This window comes from Mytilus galloprovincialis, chromosome 9, assembly GCF_965363235.1.
Source record: "Mytilus galloprovincialis chromosome 9, xbMytGall1.hap1.1, whole genome shotgun sequence".
Taxonomy (NCBI): domain Eukaryota; kingdom Metazoa; phylum Mollusca; class Bivalvia; order Mytilida; family Mytilidae; genus Mytilus; species Mytilus galloprovincialis.
In genome coordinates, this window is record NC_134846.1 from 35,928,962 (window position 1) to 35,951,892 (window position 22,931).

General features: G+C 33.1%; 2 protein-coding genes across 3 annotated transcripts in view; both read right to left on the reverse strand.

Moving 5' to 3' along the window:
• Positions 1-22,931, reverse strand: part of LOC143044912 (angiopoietin-related protein 1-like) — a 108,819-nt gene that overhangs the window by 43,921 nt on the left and 41,967 nt on the right. The gene's annotated exons all lie outside the window — the stretch shown is intronic.
• LOC143044911 (uncharacterized) overlaps positions 10,047-22,931 on the reverse strand; it is a 44,190-nt gene continuing 31,305 nt past the window's right edge. For both annotated transcript variants that reach the window (XM_076217144.1, XM_076217143.1), the window contains exons 18-20: positions 18,754-18,801; positions 16,563-16,610; positions 10,047-15,657 (exon numbers count right to left, since the gene is read on the reverse strand). In XM_076217144.1, the coding sequence (XP_076073259.1) occupies positions 10,385-15,657; positions 16,563-16,610; positions 18,754-18,801 (5,369 nt within the window). In that variant the 3' untranslated portion in view covers positions 10,047-10,384. The remainder of the gene's footprint in view (positions 15,658-16,562; positions 16,611-18,753; positions 18,802-22,931) is intronic.

Sequence of the window (22,931 nt, forward strand, 5' to 3'; positions counted from 1 at the left end):
GTTTTTCTCGATGGAAATTTTCAGGGTCTTTTGTCTTTGAATATCTTACATATCTGATGACTTTTTTCTTCTTTCTGTGTTTTAAAATTACTCCATTCCTATATTTTAAAGTTTTAGGATCATTTTCAGGGTCATATTCATCTTGACTTAAGTTTTCATCTTCCAAATTATCTTCAATGTCAGTTTCCTCAATTTCTTCTTCATTTTTCAATTTATCTGTTTTTGCTTTCTTTTCTGATCTAAGGTCATACCATGCTGCAAAATCTGCCAAACATATACTTTCTTCCTTCTTGGGTCTCTGAGAATATCGTTTTATAATGTTGTCACATTGAACGTTCGTGCTGTTATCTGGCAACTTTTGTAACTCCTCATTTGGTTTTATAATAAATGGACGTTCTTCTGGGGGAGATGTATTTATGAAAATATGTCCACAGCTTGAATTTTTCAGCTTCATTTGTAAAACTATGTAAACAGCCTCCTGTGCAGATATTTCGACATGTTTTAAAAATTTGTTACCCATAGTTTTTACTTGATTGTTCATAGAGCTATTTTGCTTGTGAGCTTCCTCGCATGCTCTTCTTAAAAGGTTACTCATCCCTCTCTGTCCTTTACTAACATAGTTTACAATATACATTAAGCATGCAAATGCATTGGTAACAAATTGTATGTCCATGTTAGCCATCCATGCTTGCAATACAGTATCATTGTACCCATTGATGCGAATGCATTCTGGATCTCTCTTTAAAAAAACCTTTGTTTCTTTTAAAGATGATCTAATGGCAAGAATATAGTCATCTTCGGTCATTTTGATGTCTTGCAAAAATTCTTCAAAAGTACAATCTAAGGACATTTGTTGTGCTAAACGTTTCTGAATAAGTTCATAGCCCTTTGCGTGTCTCTTCACTTCCTTAGGAGTCATATTTGATGGCAGTTTATCTAGAATGATAGTCTTTTTCATAGGTGGTAGTGGAAAATTGAAACGGCAGGTTTTTTTCTTTTGCTTTCTACATGTATGTGTATGCCTATGCATTTGCAATTTTACTAAATCTTGTTGTCCATCCTGAACTGGCAAATTTCTATTTGTGGTGATATATTTAGATATAAAGTCTTCAATATCTTTGTTTTCGTTTATTTCCAAGAAGGGTGCATTCTCAATCCATAAAACTGAATGAACATGTGGTGAACCTCTTTGTTGGAATTCTATTCGATAAAAAAAATCTTTAACTTTCCCAAGAGGCATTAGAGATGAGTTCAAAAAAGAATGGAAAAACTTTTGTACTTTGTAATCAAAGTAGCGAGCAGTGGTGACTGGATCAGATCGCACCAATCGGCATTTAGTTTGCCAGGTCATGGTATTTATATCTGCATCTGAATACTGTACTCCATCAATTATTTTTCCAAGTGACCTTAATAGTGGTTTCCATCTTGTTTCTGCTGATGACAGGGAAATAAACCCAATTGCCTAACCATAGCAAATAAATCTTTTTTGGCAGATTCCCAGTACGGTGGTGATCCTCGTAGTGTTCTAAATATTCTGTAACCATCATCTAACTTTACCAAAGTATCGACATTGCTTTCGTCTTTTAAATCTTTTGCTGTAATTTTCTTTCCTTTGGTTTTTACTCGTCGTAGTGACAACCAAACCTTATCTTGAATTTGTTTCATTTGAATTTTTTTGGCTTTGAAAAAGATATTAGTAATATTTTGTGCTGCTCTTCGATCATTTTGGCGTAGTTCGGACTTGCATATTTCGCTATATTTCACCGACACTGTTCGTTCTTTGTTTGATGGACGTTTTTCACCACAAAATAAACCAGGAAATGACAATTCTTCAATAGCATCTCCAAAAGGGCTAACTGGTAAGTTACCTTCACTTGGTGCAAATGACAGTATATTTCTCTGACTATCTAAGTTTTCTGGGTATAACATTGTGTCATAGACCCCATCACATTCCTGCTGTTTTTCCATATCATCTTTATTAACAAAATCATCACCATATTCACTCCATAGGTCATCTTCTTCTGTCTTGTCTGTCTCTTGTTTCATTTTAGTTTTTTCTTCATTCTGTTTGTTTTTTATTTCAGGTGATTTAACGGGATGAGGATGATTTGTTTCTGGATTTTTTTCAATAAATGTATCCCAATCTGTGTTTTCTAAACTTTGCATATGTTCAGTAAGCCATTTCTCATCAAGTCCATCCGTGACGTACTGCTTAAACAAAGGCTTAGTCAGAAGATATTTTGTTGCATCTATACATTTTTGTGGTCTTATATTCTGAAACATTACATGTGATTTGTATCTTAATCTTCTTTTCAATTTTACTGGTATTGTCTGTGACTCTGGCAGTCTTCTTGGAAGCATTTTAACAGTTGACATATTATCAGCTGGAACATTGACTACATTTCCTTGAATACCAAACTGACCTCCACTGGGAAGTTCACGCATTTGAAAAAATGTTGATACTGGTGCCACAAGCTTTTCTTCCAGAGAATTTAGCATCAAAACTTGTGGTTTTAACGGGAAATTTAGTTTATTATAAATTGCTAAATTTGGCAGTTTACCCTTCTTCAAAGATTTTAAACATGTGCGACAGACATACTCAAATCCATCAATACTATTTTTCTTTCGAACACACTGTGAAAATAAGGGTTCTTTCAAATTTTGTAGTTTTTCAACTGGTTCAACAGATTCCTTAAACCACAGCTGGTCGCATGATGTACATCTGTAAATGCAAGCTGTTGAAACCTCATGATGAAATGCATCAATCAATTCATGTAAATCTAAAGCTTTGTTAATACTACTACTGCGTTTCCTGTCAATGTCATGCTCAAAGGCTTTAAAGGTTGGGTCACTTCTTCTTTTATTATTGTAATCTTTTTCAAATTTCATAAAAATTGGATCAGTTCTTCTACTTTTATTATGGTTTTTCTCAAATGTAACAAACTCTGGATCAGTCCTTCTCTTTCTATTGTGCTCCTTCTCAAATGCAATAAACTCTGGATTTGACCTTCTGTTTTTGTTGTGCTCCTTCTCAAATGCAACAAACTCTGGATTTGATCTTCTGTTTTTGTTGTGCTCTTTCTGATTGGCAACAAATTCTGGATTTGTCCATCTCTTTTTGTTGTGCTCCTTCTCAAATGCAACAAACTCTGGATCAGTCCTTCTTTTTTTATTGTGCTCCTTCTCAAATGCAACAAACTCTGGATTTGACCTTCTCTTTTTGTTGTGCTCCTTCTCAAATGCAACAAACTCTGGATCAGTCCTTCTTTTTTTATTGTGCTCCTTCTCAAATGCAACAAACTCTGGATTTGACCTTCTCTTTTTGTTGTGCTCCTTCTCAAATGCAACAAATTCTGGATTTGACCTTCTGTTTTTGTTGTGCTCTTTCTGATTGGCAACAAACTCTGGATCAGTCCTTCTCTTTTTGTTGTGTGCCTTCTCAAAAGCAACAAACTCTGGATTAGTCCTTCTCTTTTTATTGTAGTCTACTTCAAAATGTTTAAATTTACTTTCTAGTCTTCGATTTTGATGACTTATTCTTTCCTTTTCTGCATAATCTGTATTGGATCGTCTCATTTGCATGAATTTTCTCATATACTCTGTTTTCCTTATTTTCTTTTCTCCAAATTTTTCAGATTCTTGTTTTTTTGGTTGTCTTTGTTCCCTTTTTTCATTAAAATGTCCACAGGGTAATGTTTTATGAACTGTTGAGGTTGACAAAACAATATCATAATGATTACCATTTGTATGGTTTAGATAAATACCAGTTTCATCTGTTATAATATTTGGATTTAGGTAGTTTGCATCAAATTTGGTCCACTTATATGAGTTATTGCCAGTGTTGACATAGGTGAAAATATGAGTTCTTAATAAATTAGATGCTACAAAAATCTCAACTTCTGTTGCCCAACTTCCTGGAATATTTATTTGATTTTGCAGTACATAAGAAAAACATGTTTGACCATGTTGTAGAAGGGAATGAAGATTTGTCCCTAAGTGATGGATATGATTAACTATTGCAGATCTTATTTTGATATGATTTGTCTCAGTTCCTGTAATAGCATAAGAAATGGCTCTGTAAAAGCAGTTTCCATCACCTATAATTTTCTGTAAGTCTTTAGGATTTCCAATTATGTTTGGCGCAGTTAAATCATACAATGGATATGATGATTTCTCAAACCTTAACCCTAAATTTGTGCAATGTTTCATTTGCCATGTCAAGTTTATCGGTTTAAATTGGAAGATTTCATGTATAACATCAAGTGCAACAAGATCTTGATCTGTCTTCTGAGTGTTATTCTTGACTTTATCTGTCTTCTGAGTGTTATTCTTGACTTTATCTGTCTTCTGAGTGTTATTCTTGACTTGATCTGTCTTCTGAGTGTTATTCTTGACTTGATCTGTCTTCTGAGTGTTATTGTTGACTTGATCGGTCTTCTGAGTGTTATTGTTGACTTCATCTGTCTTCTGAGTGTTATTGTTGACTTGATCTGTCTTCTGAGTGTTATTGTTGACTTGATCTGTCTTCTGAGTGTTATTCTTTACTTTATCTGTCTTCTGAGTGTTATTCTTTACTTGATCTGTCTTCTGAGTGTTATTGTTGACTTCATCTGTCTTCTGAGTATTATTGTTGACTTCATCTGTCTTCTGAGTGTTATTCTTGACTTTATCTGTCTTTTGAGTGTTATTCTTTACTTTATCTGTCTTTTGAGTGTTATTCTTTACTTCATCTTTTGTTTCATTTTCTGTATTCAAGGTTTTTCCTGCATGTCGACAGATATGATTGGAACATTTTTGGTATGTTGAGAAAAGAATTGAACACATCTGGCAATATGAGCATTTATGAGATCTTAGTCTATTCTCTGTAGAATATTCCTTTTTACAAAGTTGGCATTTCAGCGATGACAAACTGTTGCAGTAGTACATTAAAGTAAATAAGTTCAAAGGGGCGTAACTCCTAGAAAAAAAATTGAATCGCAATTTCCCGTCGATATGCACAACTACATAGTATGTCCTTATTATCTGAAAAGGTTGCGTGAAATTCTGTTGTGTGGTTTCAGAGGAGTTGCATTGACAAGAAACAGGACTGACGGACTGACGGACGGACGGACGGACGGGTCAAAAACATTATACCCTTCGCAACTTCGTTGCATGGGGTATAACAAGTGAAACTGTGAGCAACTGGTTTTAAAATATTTTCGTAAACAGGAAAATCTTGAGTGGTGAATCTAAAAACACATCACATGGTGAACTCAAATTTCAGAAATCCTTGTATTGCAGTTCCTGGGAAAAATGTGACGAAACTTTTCAACTGGGCTAATATGTGTAAAATGATACAAGTATTCAGTAAACAGGAAGTTGTTGAGTGATGAATCTCAAAACGCATCACAAGGTATAGCTAACTTATATAAACCCTGAAACCAAATTTCAGAAATCCTTGTAATGTAGTTCCTCAGAGAGATGTGATGAAAATATTCATGTGACGGACAGACAGACAAAAGGACAGACGGATGGATGGACGGAGTGGTAGATGGATTGATGGACTGACCAATGAACAGACAGAGGTAAAACAGTATACCTGCACTTTTTTAAAGTGAGGGTATAATTGTTTATTGTAAAAGGACATTGTTACATAATATAATTAAGCTTAAAAATATTATTAATTGATATTTCTCACATCTATCATTCTATATACTTAGTAAAATTACTATTTTATGCTTTTAATAAAAAAAAAATAACTAATTTAATCAATAAGAATACATGTATAATTATTGAAAATAATAGATCTGCAAAAAGGATAAATTTTAACAATATGTTAACTTAAGTCATTTAATTTATATTTGCTACCATCAAATCATGATTATATTTAAAACCAAAGTATACTTATCTTAGATCATATGTATAAAACAATTCTGTAAATGTTATTCTTTAACTTTGTGGAAAGAAAATATTGTTCAATCTGTACACATTTAAACGATTAATTAATATGGTTGTGGTGAACTGTAGTACAGGACAAATGTTCATGCATGAGTGAGCTAATGCTCTAACATTTCCACACCTTCCAAAGTTTCATTTAATCAGTGTTCAGTAATTATTACTTATAACAAAAATGTATGATTTATTCATATTTCCATTAAAAAGATTCTTGTATTCAATATTCAAATTGTTTCTGATTAAAAATAAATAAATGAATATAAAAAGGAATTACACCTTCCATACAACAAATATGGTTGTTTGCTTATAGTTTAAGGAAACAGACCAAAACACAAAAACTTAACACTGAGCAATGAACTGTGAAAATGAGGTCATGGTCAAATAAAACCTGAGCAACTAAGATGTAGATCATAAAATATTTCCATACACCAAATATAGTTGACCTATTGCATATATTATAAGAAAAACAGACCAAAACACAAAAACTTAACTATAACTACTGAACCATGAAAATGAGGTCAAGGTCAGATGACACCTGCCAGCTAGACATGTACACCTTACAATCATTCCATACACCAAATATAGTTGACCTATTGCATACAGTATAAGAAAAACAGACCAAAGCACAAAAACTTAACTATAACTACTGAACCATGAAAATGAGGTCAAGGTCAGATGACACCTGCCAGCTAGACATGTACACCTTACAATCATTCCATTCACCAATTATAGTTGACCTATCGCATACAGTATAAGAAAAACAGACCAAAACACAAAAACTTAACTATAACCACTGAACCATGAAAATGAGGTCAAGGTCAGATGACACCTGCCAGATGGACATGTACACCTTACAGTCCTTCCATACACCAAATATACAAGACCTATTGCTTATAGTATCTGAGATATGGACTTGACCACCAAAACTTAACCTTGTTCACTGATCCATGAAATGAGGTCGAGGTCAAGTGAAAACTGTCTGACGGGCATGAGGACCTTACAAGGTACGCACATACCAAATATAGTTATCCAATTACTTATAATAAGAGAGAATTTAACATTACAAAAAATATTAACTTTTTTTTCAAGTAGTCACTGAACCATGAAAATGAGGTCAAGGATATTGGACATGTGACTGACGGAAAGTTCGTAACATGAGGCATCCATATACAAAGAATGAAGCATCCAGGTCTTCTACCTTCTAAAATATAAAGCTTTTAAGAAGTTAGCTAACGCCGCCGCCGCCGTAGCCGCCGCCGGATCACTATCCCTATGTCGAGCTTTCTGCGACAAAAGTCGCAGGCTCGACAATATATGAATGGTTCATTGAAAAAAATAATTATATCCTTCTTATAAATTCTGCTTTAGATAAAGTTAATTAGAGACACTAAAAAGCCAGTGTTGCTCACATAGATCTTATGTGTATCTTCAACAGTAGGCTGGAATAGATTTCATGACAAAAATCCCTTTCAGTTGATCTGATATAATTTTAGTTTACAATTTCTATTCATCTTCTTTAGTTTTTGCCCAAAATACAAGAGGGCAAAAAAGAGTCATCATTCAAGGTAGGCTGGAATAGATTTCATGACAAAAATCCCTTTCAGTTGATCTGATATTATTTTAGTTTACAATTTCTATTCATCTTCTTTAGTTTTTGCCCAAAATACAAGAGGGTAAAAAAGAGTCATCATTCAAGGTAGGCTGGAATAGATTTCATGACAAAAATCCCTTTCAGTTGATCTGATATTATTTTAGTTACAATCTCTATTCATCTTCTTTAGTTTTTGCCCAAAATACAAGAGGGTAAAAAAAGTCATCATTAAAGGTAGGCTGGAATAGATTTCATGACAAAAATCCCTTTCAGTTGATCTGATATTATTTTAGTTACAGTTTCTATTCATCTTCTTTAGTTTTTGCCCAAAATACAAGAGGGTAAACAAGTCATCATTAAAGGTAGGCTGGAATAGATTTCATGACAAAAATCCCTTTCAGTTGATCTGATATTATTTTAGTTACAGTTTCTATTCATCTTCTTTAGTTTTTGCCCAAAATACAAGAGGGTAAAAAAGTCATCATTAAAGGTAGGCTGGAATAGATTTCATGACAAAAATCCCTTTCAGTTGATCTGATATTATTTTAGTTTAAAATTTCTCTTCACCTTCTTTTGTTTTTGCCCAAAATACAAGAGGGTAAAAAAGAATCATCATTCAAGGTAGGCTGGAATAGATTTCATGACAAAAATCCCATTCAGTTGAACTGATATTATTTTAGTTTACAATTTCTCTCCATCTTTTTTAGTTTTTGCCCAAAATACAAGAGGGTAAAAAAAGTCATCATTCAATGGTAATCGCTCCTATCATGAATCAACACACTTTTGTCTTGTTAATTTTACTTTTAATTTCTATTAATCTATTTTTTTTTAGTAAAATTCGTCTGTAAAGGGCAATAACTCTATAAGACGGTAACTTCAGACTAATGACTTTTTTGTGGATTTTGTCTTGTGGATCATTCTTGTAATTATGAGTATATCTTTATCTATTATAGTTGTCTAGAAAATAAGCAAAAAAATGAGAAAAGGGTAAAATTGTCATTTAAAAGCAGTAACTCCAATAAGAAGTCATGTAATAGTTTTGACTTAAAAATGGACAATAGGGTGGAGCTCAATAATCTATACATATTTGCCCATATCAGATTTTATCTATTTATTGTGGTTAAGTAGAGAAGACTTGTCCATAAACCTTGGCTAGCAAAGATGGGTCATTAGACACATCCTTTGAACAAGATACCCCAATGATGAGTTTGTAAATTAGTTAAATCTGGGAACAATATGTCAGTATATATTTTCCTGGTTAAATTTGGCCTAGTTATTTCAGAGAAGAAGATATTATAAAAGTTACTAGAACACACCCGCGAAATCGCGGGGAAATAGAGCGTATGTAAACTGTAAAAAAAAATATACTGACTGGAGAATTTCAGGAGAGGTATCAAAATTCAAAGGTACTTAGGGACTGGGCACATTTTTTTTGCCCTCCTCCTATTTTCCAAATACCGATTTTTATACCTTCTGTTTTTCTGTACTCTATGAACATGCATATATACTTTAATTACTCAATACAGAGAATTTCAGGAGAGGTATCCAAAGTCAAAGGTACTTATATATATATATATACATCAGTGAACGCCATGAATAGTAAAGAGTCCCCCCCCCCCCCCCCCCCCCCCCAAAGATAACCATTGGAATTTATAGTAAATTATAACAAATACAGTAATTCATAGTAAATGTATGTAACTATATAGACATATATCCGCAGTCACCGCCGTTGATAGTAAACCATAGGCGGATCCCAGGGGGAGCTGGGGGCCCTGTCCCCCTCTCGTTGGAAAAAAATTGTTGATTATATGGGGAAGCATGAGAGTAACGCCCCCCCCCCCCCTTTAGGTCAGTCAGCGCCCCCTCCCTTATGAAAAGTTCTGGATCCGCCACTGTAAACTAATTGATAGTAATCATTTTCGTTTTCCTCCCAAAATAACCCAAACTGAAACACGTTAAGCAAGGATGATACATGCTAGTACTCAAAATGATAGCAGAAAGCAAATTCATATACTTTATTTCATAGTCTTTGTATGTTCGAAGTACAGAAAAACACAAACCGGAAGTCTAATCTGACTTAAAGTTTTGTCCAATGACGGGGAAATATCCGGACGCATTCTTTTTCGTTTTTTATCCCAAATAACCCAAACTTAATGATCATAAGAATGGATGACAAATGCGACTATACATGTTACCTATAGGACACAGAGGCATGATGATTTATTTATTGTGAAAGGAGGAGAAGCGACACCAAAAATGAGGTCTTCTCGTTTAATAGTATAGAAGATAAATTAGGGGTATAGAAAAAAAAATGACAGATTTTTTTTCTTCTTTGCGAAAATGAAGATTTTACATTGCTTTTTAAAAAAAATGATAAAAATTATGGGTCACTGTACTATTTTTCAAGGTAGTTGAGTCGTTAAAAATTTCCAAAATTTGCTTTGATTGGTCATGAAAAAACAAATTTTTGTGCATACAAAGACATCTATGAGACAGAATTTTGAAATAAAATAGGAAAAGATAGGTTTTAAAATTTATTTTGATAAAATAAAATTTCTAAAAAGAAAAAAAATTTCTTGCAAAAAGAACATTAATTGCACTTTTCTATGACTAATGTTATCATAATAATGGTTCAATTGCACAAACATTAAAATAAATATAGTTTGGTATACGCTTCTAACATAAGTACACATTAGACACCAATGCAGTAATTTAAAAGTGGGGACATTTCAACCCCGGCACACCATGAAACATTCACATATTTTTTTCTTCATTAAACAATTTGTTTTTACATCCCCTCAACAACTCCCTGGATCACAAATGCACATAAACAACACCCAGCAATAGTATAAAGCTGAATTAATGATTGTATTTCATATGTGATACAAGTGCAGATTTCATATAACACCTGAAATTACAAATGTCACACTGAAAAGGCTTATAATTTTCATGAACGATCTTTACATGGTTTTTAAGCAGGTAATTGTAATAGAATTTCTTATTACATATTTCACATTGGAAAGATTTGTCAGAATGTTTCAGTTTCATGTGTATATCTAACACAGGTTTACTTGCATATAATCTGCCACAGATTTTACATGGTAAAGCAATCTTTTCACTTGAATGTTTCAAACTAAAATGTCTTTTTATTGCACCATTGGTAGATAAAATCAACCCACATATTAAGCATTTATACCCTGATGTTTCGGACTTGAGCACATATTTTTTCCTTATATGTTTTTGCCTATGCCTTTTCAAATCATCAGGTCTACGAAACTTCTCTCCACAAACTTCACACATAAACTCTTTTTCTTGATGAACCAGTAAATGTAACCTCATACACTTTCTCATCACAATTTTACCACATTGCTCACAAGCAATATTTTCCCTCAACTTGGAAATATGTTTGTCCTCAATTAAATGTTCCTTGAACTTGTGTCTTCTCAAACTTTTCGAGGTCAAATACTTCTGGTCACAAACAAAACAGGTATATTTAGGTTTCTCTTTTTCACATACTTTCAAATGTTCCTTCATTTGGTGTCTTTCTAATGTTTTTTTATGCTTAAACTGCATGTTACATATATTACAGCCAAAAGTTTCCCTTTCATGTTCATTTGCAATATGCTTCCTCAGCATAATATAGTAAGTAAACTTTTCTTGACAAATCTCACACTTGTACCTATCTTTGTGTTTTTCCTGATATTTCTTCCTTTGCTTTTTAGCATCTGCCAATTTTTGTTCAATGCTCTTTTTTTTACGGCGACATTGTCTATATTTTGTTTTTTTACGATAAATACTCAAGGCATCCACGAGAGGGTGAACAGTCTTTACATGAAGTTGTAATTGTTCTAAAGTGTTGATTGTAATGTTACATAAATAACAATGAAAAATACCGGTTTTTGTTGACTTATGCTTTTTTTCCACATGTTTCCAGGTCAAACTTTCAAAATGAAAAATTTTTCCACAGTAAAAACAGTTTTTACCTTCGCATTCCCTGCAGTTTTCACAAGAAATACAAACTTTTCTAGTACAAGTTTGATTATGAATGTTTTCTTTACAGAAGTTTTTTATATATGAACATTGCGGACATTTTTGTAAATTGATGCTTTCTTCTCCAACTAGTTCTTCTTTTATTTTGTTTTTATTTCCTTTCCTATTCATATAACTTTCTTCTTTTTCTTTCTTGCATTCATGATTGTCAGCAAAAAATGCCTGTTGGCAAAAACGACAGTACTTTGTGTCTTTTTGGTGCTTTTTATAGAAATGCTCATAAAGACTTTGATCAGATGTCCCAAAAAAAATCCTAGAGCAAACTGGACAGGATTTTTTGACAAATTGTTTCCTTTTGGAATTAAAACAATAAAATGTTTTTTTCATTTCTTTGTTCAAAATTTGGTTTAATATCTCTTTTTTTTGTTCATCAGTCTTTTCTACAAATATCTCTCTGTTTTGTTCATCAGTCTTTTTTACAAATATCTCTTTTTTTTGTTCATCAGTCTTTTTTACATATGTTTTTTTTTTAAACATGATCTTATCTAACTTCTCCTGTGCAAGCTGCCGTAGTGTCTTTGCTGACATTCTTAGCCATGGCATCACTTCAATTCCTCTTCTTTTTCTTTTGTCAAAATGATCCAAAGAAGGACATGCAGTAATTTCAGTCAAAATGTCCTCCTTCAACTTTGTATTCAATTTTTCACACAAATGATCACCCATTTCTTCAGTTGAATCAAAATCCATCTTACAATATATGCACTCTGCTCTTGTTGTATGCACATTATAGATGTGATCATTTAATTGAGAAAGAGAAATTAACCCTATTTTGCATGTTCTGCAATAGCATGGTAAACGTATATCTTTAGTTTTAGTCTCTTCTAATGTCTTGGGATTATCTTTAACAAAAACATACCATTGTTTGTATTGCCCTCTGACTCTCCTTTCTAATATTTTATTTTCTGACCCAAAATGTACAATTATTTGAGTCAAAGGATTTATTTTCATTTGTACAATCACTCTAGCACATTCATGATTACACATACCTAAATGATTTGTAAAATATGTATGACAAATCACACATTGTATCTGTCTGTGTACACTCCAAGCATGTGCATTTAACTTCTTGAGAGAACTAAAAAATAATTTGCATGGGCTGCAGAAACAATTGACCTGTGTTGTTTTTATCTGCTCTTTAACTATAAATGAATCTTGAAGTTGAATCTCATTAATTTGGGTAGGATTCTTAAAATTTCCAGGAACAGTGTTACTTCCAAAAACAATCTCTGCTTCAGTGTAACTATATGTGACAATGTCTGTTTCAGTGTTATTATTAGCGACCATCTCTGCTTCAGAATAAATTCTAGTGACCATTTCTGCTTCAGTGTTACTATTAGTGACCATCTCTGCTTCAGTGTTACTATTAGCGACCATTTCTGCTTCAGTGTTACTATTAGCGACCATCTCTGCTTCAGTGTTACTATTAGCGACCATCTCTGCTTCAGTGTTACTATTAGCGACCATTTCTGCTTCAGTGTTACTATTAGCGACCATCACTGCTTTAGTGTTACTATTAGCAACCATCTTTGCTTCAGTGTTACTATTAGTGACTATTTCTACTTCAGTGTTACTATTGGCGACCATCTCTGCTTCAGTGTTACTATTAGCGACCATCTCTGCTTCAGTGTTACTTTTAGTGACCATCTCTGCTTCAGATTTAATTCTAGTGACAATTTCTGCTTCAGTGTTACTATTAGCAACCATCACTGCTTCAGTGTTACTATTAGTGACCATCTCTGCTTCAGATTTAATTTTAGTGACCATTTTTGCTTCAGTGTTACTATTAGTGACCATCACTGCTATAGTGTTACTGTTAGCAACCATCTCTGCTTCAGTGTTACTATTAGTGACCATCTCTGCTTCAGATTTAATTGTAGTGACCATTTCTGCTTCAGTGTTACTATTAGTAACCATCTCTGCTTCATTGTTACTATTAGTGACCATTTCTGCTTCAGCGTTACTATTAGCGACCATTTCTGCTTCAGTGTTACTATTAGCGACCATCACTGCTTCAGTGTTACTATTAGTGACCAACGCTACTTCAGATTTAATTCTAGTGACCAAATCTGCTTCAGTGTTACTATAAGGGACCATTTCTGCTTCAGTGTTACTATAAGGGACCATTTCTGCTTCAGTGTAACTATTAGTGACTATCTCTACTTCAGATTTAATTCTAGTGACTATTTCTGCTTCAGTGTTACTATTAGTGACCATCTCTGCTTCAGTGTTACTATTAGTGACCATTTCTGCTTCAGTGTTACTATTAGCAACCATCACTGCTTCAGTGTTACTATAAGCGCCCATCTCTGCTTCAGTGTTACTATAAGCAACCATTTCTGCTTCAGTGTTACTATTAGCGACCATTTCTGCTTCAGTGTTACTTTTAGCGACCATATCTGCTTCAGTGTTACTAAAAGTGACCATTTCTACTTCTGTGTTACTATTAGTGACCATCTCTGCTTCAGTGTTACTATTAGTGACCATTTCTGCTTCAGTGTTACTATTAGCGACCATCACTGCTTCAGTGTTACTATTAGTGACCATCGCTACTTCAGATTTAATTCTAGTGACCAAATCTGCTTCAGTGTTACTATAAGGGACCATTTCTGCTTCAGTGTTACTATAAGGGACCATTTCTGCTTCAGTGTAACTATTAGTGACTATCTCTACTTCAGATTTAATTCTAGTGACTATTTCTGCTTCAGTGTTACTATTAGTGACCAGCTCTGCTTCAGTGTTACTATTAGTGACCATTTCTGCTTCAGTGTTACTATTAGCGACCATCACTGCTTCAGTGTTACTATAAGCGCCCATCTCTGCTTCAGTGTTACTATAAGCAACCATTTCTGCTTCAGTGTTACTATTAGCGACCATTTCTGCTTCAGTGTTACTATTAGCGACCATATCTGCTTCAGTGTTACTAAAAGTGACCATTTCTACTTCTGTGTTACTATTAGTGACCATCTCTGCTTCAGTGTTACTATTAGTGACCATTTCTTCTTCAGTGTTACTATTAGCGACCATCTCTGCTTCAGTGTTACTGTTAGCGACCATCTCAGCTTCAGTGTTACTATTAGTGACCATCTTTGCTTCAGTGTTACTGTTATTGACTATCACTGCTTCAGTGTTACTATTAGCGACCATTTCTGGATCAGTGTTACTGTTAGAGACCATTTCTGGATCAGTGTTACTATAAGTGACCATTTCTGCTTCAGTGTTACTGTTAGCGACCATCTCTGCTTTAGTGTTACTTCTAGTGACAGCCTCTGTTTTAGTGTTAATTCTTCTGACAATATATGTTTCTTTTTCACTTTTGCTATCTGTTAAAGTGCAACTTCTTATGAATAATTCACTTGGAGTTTTCACAATCTTGGATGCACTGTCTTTTGTGCTTACTGTCTTTTTCTTTCCTGCTAAATAATGTGCACCATTGCCACCTTCTGCAAGATAATGTGTACCATTGCTACCTTCTGCTAAATAATGTGTACCATTGCCACCATCTGTTGTATTGATGTCATTTTCTGCTTTACGTGTACAGTTGTCACCTTCTGCCTCATAATTATTACAAATTATACCATTGTTAGTATTTGTACTTCCTTTAACTTTTTGAACATTTAGCTTTTGTCGCTTTGATAGTTTTTGTATTAAAGGTACAGTCATCTTATAACAAATTACAAACTTTTCCATCTTATAGCTATGATTTAATTTTTTCAATCTTTCACAAACATGGTCTCTGAATTCTCTTTTAAGCAAAAAGTCTTTTTTACAAAAAGTACATTGTTTTTTCTCTCCGTGGAGTAAGATCACATGATGATTAAATTGAAGGAGAGATGTATAGGTCTTATCACAAGTTTCACAAAAACATATGATACTGTCGGTTGCTCTTATCCAATTATCCCTCCTAATTAGGCACACATCACAAATAATATGAAACATAACATGGCCACAGTCGGTCCTCTTTTCCGGAAGTTGCATATCATGATGTTGTAGCAGACTATCAAGATGCCAAAATTGTTTTGGACATATCCTACAAGCAAGCATCCCTGAGGCCAATACAGGAATGGAATCAGCAATGGTAGGACCTAATGAAAAATAAATGAAACAAATTAGATACTTAAATTTTGTCATTTTTATTTATTTAATGTTATTTGTATATATTTAAACATTAAGATAATTTTTTTTATATTTTCTCAAATTGTTTTTAATGTAAATCATAATTTATTGAAAGATACATTAGGCCACGCCAAATTAATACCTCATTGTCAGATTCCCACTTGTTGAGAAAGGTTGAGCAGAAGACAAAAAAAATCCCCTCTTGCATACAACATCATAAAGGGACATTACTCAGGACAATAAGTCATGCTACCCATAATGCACTTGATCTGAGTTTTGTGGTTATAAGTAATGTGTATAAGTTTCATTATGTTTAGTTGAGGCAAACTCAAGTTTATAAGGTTATAAGCATTGCATACAAGTTTCATAACATTTGGTTGAGGCAACTTGTAAGAGAACGGAAATTTAACATTTTCCATTTTTTTTTTATTCATAAAGGGTCATAACTCAATAATGGTTACAGTGACCCAAGTAAAATTTAAAATTTAATCTGTGTTTTGTTGTAATAGGCAATTGTGTATAAGTTTCATAACATTTGGTTGAGGCAAACTTGAGTGAGAGAACGGAAGCTAAATTTTTAGCAATTTTTCAATTTATACAGAAGCATTACTCTTAAACTGTTATACTGAAGCTACCACAATTCCAACTTGATGTGTGTTTTGTGGTAATAGGCATTGTGTATAATTTTCATAACATTTGGTTGAGGCAAACTAAAGTTAGAGAATGGAAACCAATTTTGGGACATACATACAGATGGAAAAGGGAAAAACTTAATCCCAGGCGGGGGCATCAGAACATCTGACACAAATTCCTAAACCTGACCTAAGTACATCCTTAAAGTTAATTTTTGTTGTTGTATTTATAAGGAACTTACTTCTTATGATGAATTGAACATCACTAAATTTATCGAATTTCTTTTGTCCTACAATATAAAAACAACATGAAATAATTTATTTTGTCCTACCATATAAAAACAACAGGAAATAATTTCTTGCATAGCTCTGATAATATTTCATTTCACAGTGTTTCTTATTCATCAGAAACTGAGGTCCTTCTATTTATTAGCCGATTGGCAATCATACCATATGTCCTTTTTTATATTTAATGAGCATTACTTTATATGTTGTGTACAAGTTAACATTTTGTACAAATCATGATTAAAAAGTGCTTAGGTACAAATTTCAATTTGTACAAAATTTGACTAAACTTTTCATATAACTTGTACAATACTTTATAGTAGGGAGTTTGTTATAAAATAGCGTTGATACACACTATAGAATTGTTCAATGATTTCACAATAAACCTCAACTAACAAGAGTGCACACACTGAAATGTCTCGCCTTCTTTACTAATCATTGATGTTATGTTGATAGTTCTAATAATAAAACTTTATTACAACTGTCACATAACTTAGCATAAACCAAGAAAACTTAACATTGACCTTTGAACCATGAAAATGAGGTCAAGGTCAGATGAACCATGCCAGGTAGGCATGTACAGCTAACAATTCTTCCATACAACAAATAAAATTAACTTATTGCTTATAGTTTAAGAAAAACAGACCAAAACACAAAAGCTTAACACTGAGCAATGAACCATAAAAAATGAGGTCAAGGTCAAATAAAACCTGCGCGACTATCATGTAGATCATGAAATATTTCCTTACACCAAATATAGTTGACCTATTGCATAAAGTATTAAAAAAAAAAGGCCAAAACTCAAAAACTTAACTTTGACCACTGAACCATGAAAATGAGGTCAAGGTCATATGACACCTGCTAGGTAGACCTGTACACCTTACAACCATTCCATACACAAAATATAGAAGACCTATTGCATACAGTATAAGAAAATCAGACCAAAACACAAAAACTTAACTATAACCACTGAACCATGAAAATGAGGTCAAGGTCAGATGACACCTGCCAGTTGGACCTGTACACCTTACAACCATTCCATACACAAAATATAGAAGACCTATTGCATACTGTATAAGAAAAACAGACCAAAACACAAAAACTTAACTATAACCACTGAACCATGAAAATGAGGTCAAGGTCAGATGACACCTGCCAGTTGGACATGTTCACCTTACAGTGCTTCCATACACCGAATATACTAGACCTATTGCTTATAGTATCTCAGATATGGACTTGACCTCCAAAACTTAACCCTTCACTGATCCATGAAATGAGGTCGAGGTCAAGTGAAAACTGTCTGACGAGCAAGAGGACTTTGCAAGGTACGCACATACCAAATATAGTTATCCTATTACTTATAATAAGAGAGAATTTAACATTACAAAAAATCTTAACTTATTTTTCAAGTAGTCACTGAACCATAAAAATGAGGTCAAGGACATTGGACATGTGACTGACGGAAACTTCGTAACATGAGGCATCCATATACAAAGTATGAAGCATCCAGGCCTCCAACCTTCTAAAATATAAAGCTTTTAAGAAGTGAGCTAACACCGCCGCCGCAGCCGTAGCCGCCACCGCCCCCCGATCACTATCCCTATGTCGCGCTTTCTGCAACAAAAGTTGCAGGCTCGACAAAAATTATCAAAATAGTTCGGTATCATTTTTTTGATCATGTGCATGAATTATGGTATTGGAATTGCACAAAATGTTTTGCTTTTTAAATACATTTACAATTAGAAGTGCTCTCTTTGCATCAAATGTGATACAATATTTGGTTGTTGAATCTGTTTCTCTAATGATTTAAGACAATACATAGACAATTTTTATCTTTCTATTATAATAATCTACAGAAAATTGTGTTCCTTCAGTATGTCATCATCATACATGGTCACCTATTTTCATGACTTAACAATAGAAATTTCAAAAGAATGCAAGAAAATTTGATGTCATAATTGAATTTTACATCTAATACATAAATATATATATCATTTTGAAGGATCTTCAATGTTTGAAGGAAAATAATCAATTTTCTACATTTTGTTTTGTTTTGAGAACAATGAAAAGAACATCACCAAAAATTATATGCTTTTAAATGTGTGAAATGTGTGAGATCTCATAGTAGTTTTTAAAAATATTATTTACCTCCAGTTTTTGATAAATTTTCTTCTGTGTTCTTTATTTGACTTGTTACTATGAAAAAAAGTTAAAGAAACCATAAGACAACAAATATAATGACTTCTGGTCAATACAGAGCTTGAAATGTATGCATTACAGGCCAATAGCCAGGAATTTCCAGGGTGGGGGGGGATTTGAACTCATGAACTTGACTTTAACAAACACAATTCGAACAGAACATTGACTTTAACAGTGCTTATTTGTTTTCAAGGGGGGGGGGTTCGTCCGAAACCCACGAACCCCCCCTGGCTACAGGTATGCATTGTATAGAGTTTTGTCTATTGTTGAACTGAATTTTGACATCTAAATGACTTTGCTTGCAGTGTCAAAATTTAGTTTTTCCCCTGGAAAATTTATTTTATTATAAACAATGTCATAATATCTGTTTTGTGTTATTACATAAGGAGCAAATATTGTAATATTTGTGCAATTGGAAAAAATATTTCAAAATATGTCTTTTACTCAGAAATTGTATTATGGAGGATCCATTAATTCCTGACAACAGAACCTGACATCTTCCATGTAAAAGTGCACAAACAACTACCTTGAAAATATATTTTTTTGTTCTATTTTACTATTTTTTTGGCAAATTAGTAGAAAATAAGGTACACAATCAAAATATGCAAAAAGAAAATTTATTCCCCTAATAATAATCTTTTATTTAACAAATTAAAAAAAAATGTTCCTTTATGTCATTTTTGGCAGACATTTTGACAAAATTAATGCCATTAAACTCTGATAGTTTTGCTTAAAGTTGAGTAAAGTTGATTTTACTGCTATAGATAACATTGGCTAAAAGAGGGACGAAAGATACCAAAGGGACAGTCAAACTCGTAAATCTAAAACAAACTGACAACGCCATGGCTAACCAGATGCTCCGCAGGGCGTAGCTTTATACGACCGCAGAGGTTGAACCCTGAATGGTTGGGGCAAGTATGGACACAACATTCAAGCTGGATTCAGCTCTAAATTTGGATTGTGATTAAATAGTTGACACAGCATAGGTTTCTGACACAGAATGAATGTGGTCTAATGAACTTAAAATTTTTGTTTTCTCTTAAAGCAATTCACTATGCTGTTGAATATTAATCCTCTCAAAAAAGTGTTTAAAGAAATTTTCTTTTTTTTTTTATGAAATATCAAATGAGAAAATTGAACCCAATTTTTTTAATCACATCCCCTTTCCCTTATTCCAAAACTAATCTCAATTAAAATTTCTAATGGAGTTTGCAACAATAAGTACTCATTTAAATACATCATAAAATATTAAGATGTAAAAAAAACTGCTTGTTATCACTGAATGGTAAAGATTATTTTAATTTATCAGTTGGTAGTAAAAAGTGAATATACATTGTATATTGTATATAACAAAGATTCAAGTTGATTCTGGACAAAGAAAGATAACTCCAATTAAAAAAAAATCTTGCAATTGCACAATATTGTGCAATTAGATATTTCTTGCTTACTATTCTGGACAAAGAAAGATAACTCTAATTAATTTTTTTTTTGCTATTTCACAATATTGTGCAATTAGATATTTCTTGCCATTGCGCAATACTGTGCAATTGAAAAGTCTTGCTATTGCATAATACTTAATATAATAATTTTAGATCATGATTTGGACCAACTTGAAAACTGGGCCCATAATCAAAAATCTAAGTACATGTTTGGATTCAGCATATCAAAGAACCCCAAGATTTCAATTTTTGTTAAAATCAAACTAAGTTTAATTTTGGACCCTTTGGACTTTAATGTAGACCAATTTGAAAACAGGACCAAAAATGAAGAATCTACATACACAGTTAGATTTGGCATATCAAAGAACCCCATTTATTCAATTTTTGATGAAATCAAACAAAGTTTAATTTTGGACCCCGATTTGGACCAACTTGAAAACTGGGCCAATAATCAAGAATCTAAGTACATTTTTAGATTCAGCATATCAAAGAACCCAACCGATTCATTTTTTGTCAAAATCAAACTAAGTTTAATTTTGGACCCTTTGGACCTTAATGTAGACCAATTTGAAAACAGGACCAAAAGTTAAGAATCTACATACACAGTTAGATTCGGCATATCAAAGAACCCCAATTATTCAATTTTGATGAAATCAAACAAAGTTTAATTTTGGACCCTTTGGGCCCCTTATTCCTAAACTGTTGGGACCAAAACTCCCAAAATCAATACCAACCTTCCTTTTATGGTCATAAACCTTGTGTTTAAATTTCATAGATTTCTATTTACTTCTACTAAAGTTATGGTGCGAAAACCAAGAAAAATGCTTATTTGGGTCCCTTTTTGGCCCCAAATTCCTAAACTGTTGGGACCTAAACTCCCAAAATCTATACCAACCTTCCTTTTGTGGTAATAAACATTGTGTTTAAATTTCATTGATTTCTATTTACTTAAACTAAAGTTATTGTGCGAAAACCAAGAATAATGCTTATTTGGGCCCTTTTTTGGCCCCTAATTCCTAAACTGTTGAAACCAAAACTCCCAAAATCAATCCCAACCTTTCTTTTGTGGTCATAAACCTTGTGTCAAAATTTCATAGATTTCTATTAGCTTAAACTAAAGTTAGAGTGCGAAAACCAAGAAAATGCTTATTTGGGCCCTTTTTGGCCCCTAATTCCTAAAATGTTTACTAAAGTTAGAGTGCGAAAACTAAAAGTATTCGGACGACGACGCCGACGACGCCAACGTGATAGCAATATACGACGAAAATTTTTTCAAATTTTGCGGTCGTATAAAAATGAAAAAGACAAACAGAAAAACAATAGTACATATGACACAACATAGAAAAACTAAAGAATAAACAACACCATAAGCTATAAAACAATCCATCATAAATAGAGATTTTGTTACAAGAGAAAAAGATTGATTTTTGTATATTGGTAATGTAATTTTTTGACTGACAAATGCATTGCTAATGTCAGCATTTGAGGGACAAAAAGATGCTAACATTGACGGAATATTTTTTGCTGATCTTTCTTTATCATAATTGTATTGCTGTCGACTTTTTATTGCATTTCTGGATTGCGTTTCTGAAACTTTCTCTTTTTATACTTTGGTTTCCAGTTTATATTCTCTGATTTCTTTCTTTCAATGTAATTAATTTGCCTTTGTCTTTGTTGTTCTAATTGTCAATGTTTTTGTTTTTTTGCTCCATCAGATGGGTTTATTTTCTTCAATTCTTTTTTTAGATTGTCTCTAATTTTTTTTTCTCTTTCACGTTGTTTTTCAAGATAATTTAAATATTTTAGAGGATTTTCTTCTTTCAGTTTTAGTCTATAGTGCGCAGATTTTCTTTTAACTTTCACATGATCCCCCATGTCAATTAAAGAACTACCTAAAAAATACATATACAGGTGTAGAATGTTGCAATTGTTGGTATCTGCTCTAGAGTTGTCTCATTGGCAATCATACCACATCTTACTTTTGTATATGAGAAGAATGTGGTGTTTCATCTCATTAATCAATCAAATAGAACTTTATTTTATTTTGGGCATTATGGAACCCAACATTTTACTTAAGTATTCTTAATTGCCTTGAAGACTCAGGGGCAGATCCAGCCATTTTAAAAAGGGGGGATTCAAACCACATGTGTGTCCACATTCAAATGAATTGATCATCAAACAAAGGGGGTTCAACTCCCACTGGATCCACCACTGAGGCTCTATACATTTTTTTTATCATATTTAATTCTGGTTCCCCTCCCCAAGTTTCCGTAGAATGGTATCCAACTGTGCAGGGTATTTAAATTATTATTAATTATTGAACACATTCAATTTACCATCAGATTGCCTGAGGTTCAATCAAATTTGTCAAAAGAGAATATCATTTGGACCATTCATTTCTGTTAGACTTAGAAAAATGACCGTCTGTCATATTAAAACGTTAGCAAAAGAATTTCTGTCAAATTCTGACGAATGAACAAATAATGTCCGTCAAAATATGACAATGGCCAAAAAGATCTGTCAAAATTTGATTGCAAAATAAAGTTCTGTCAAAATTTGATGATCGCAAAATTAAAATCTGTCAAAAGTTGATGATCACAAAATTAAAATCTGTCAAAATTTGACGATCGCAATCACAAATCATTCCATATGTGCCTCCAAGGCGATTTGAGCAGGTTTATTTCTTAA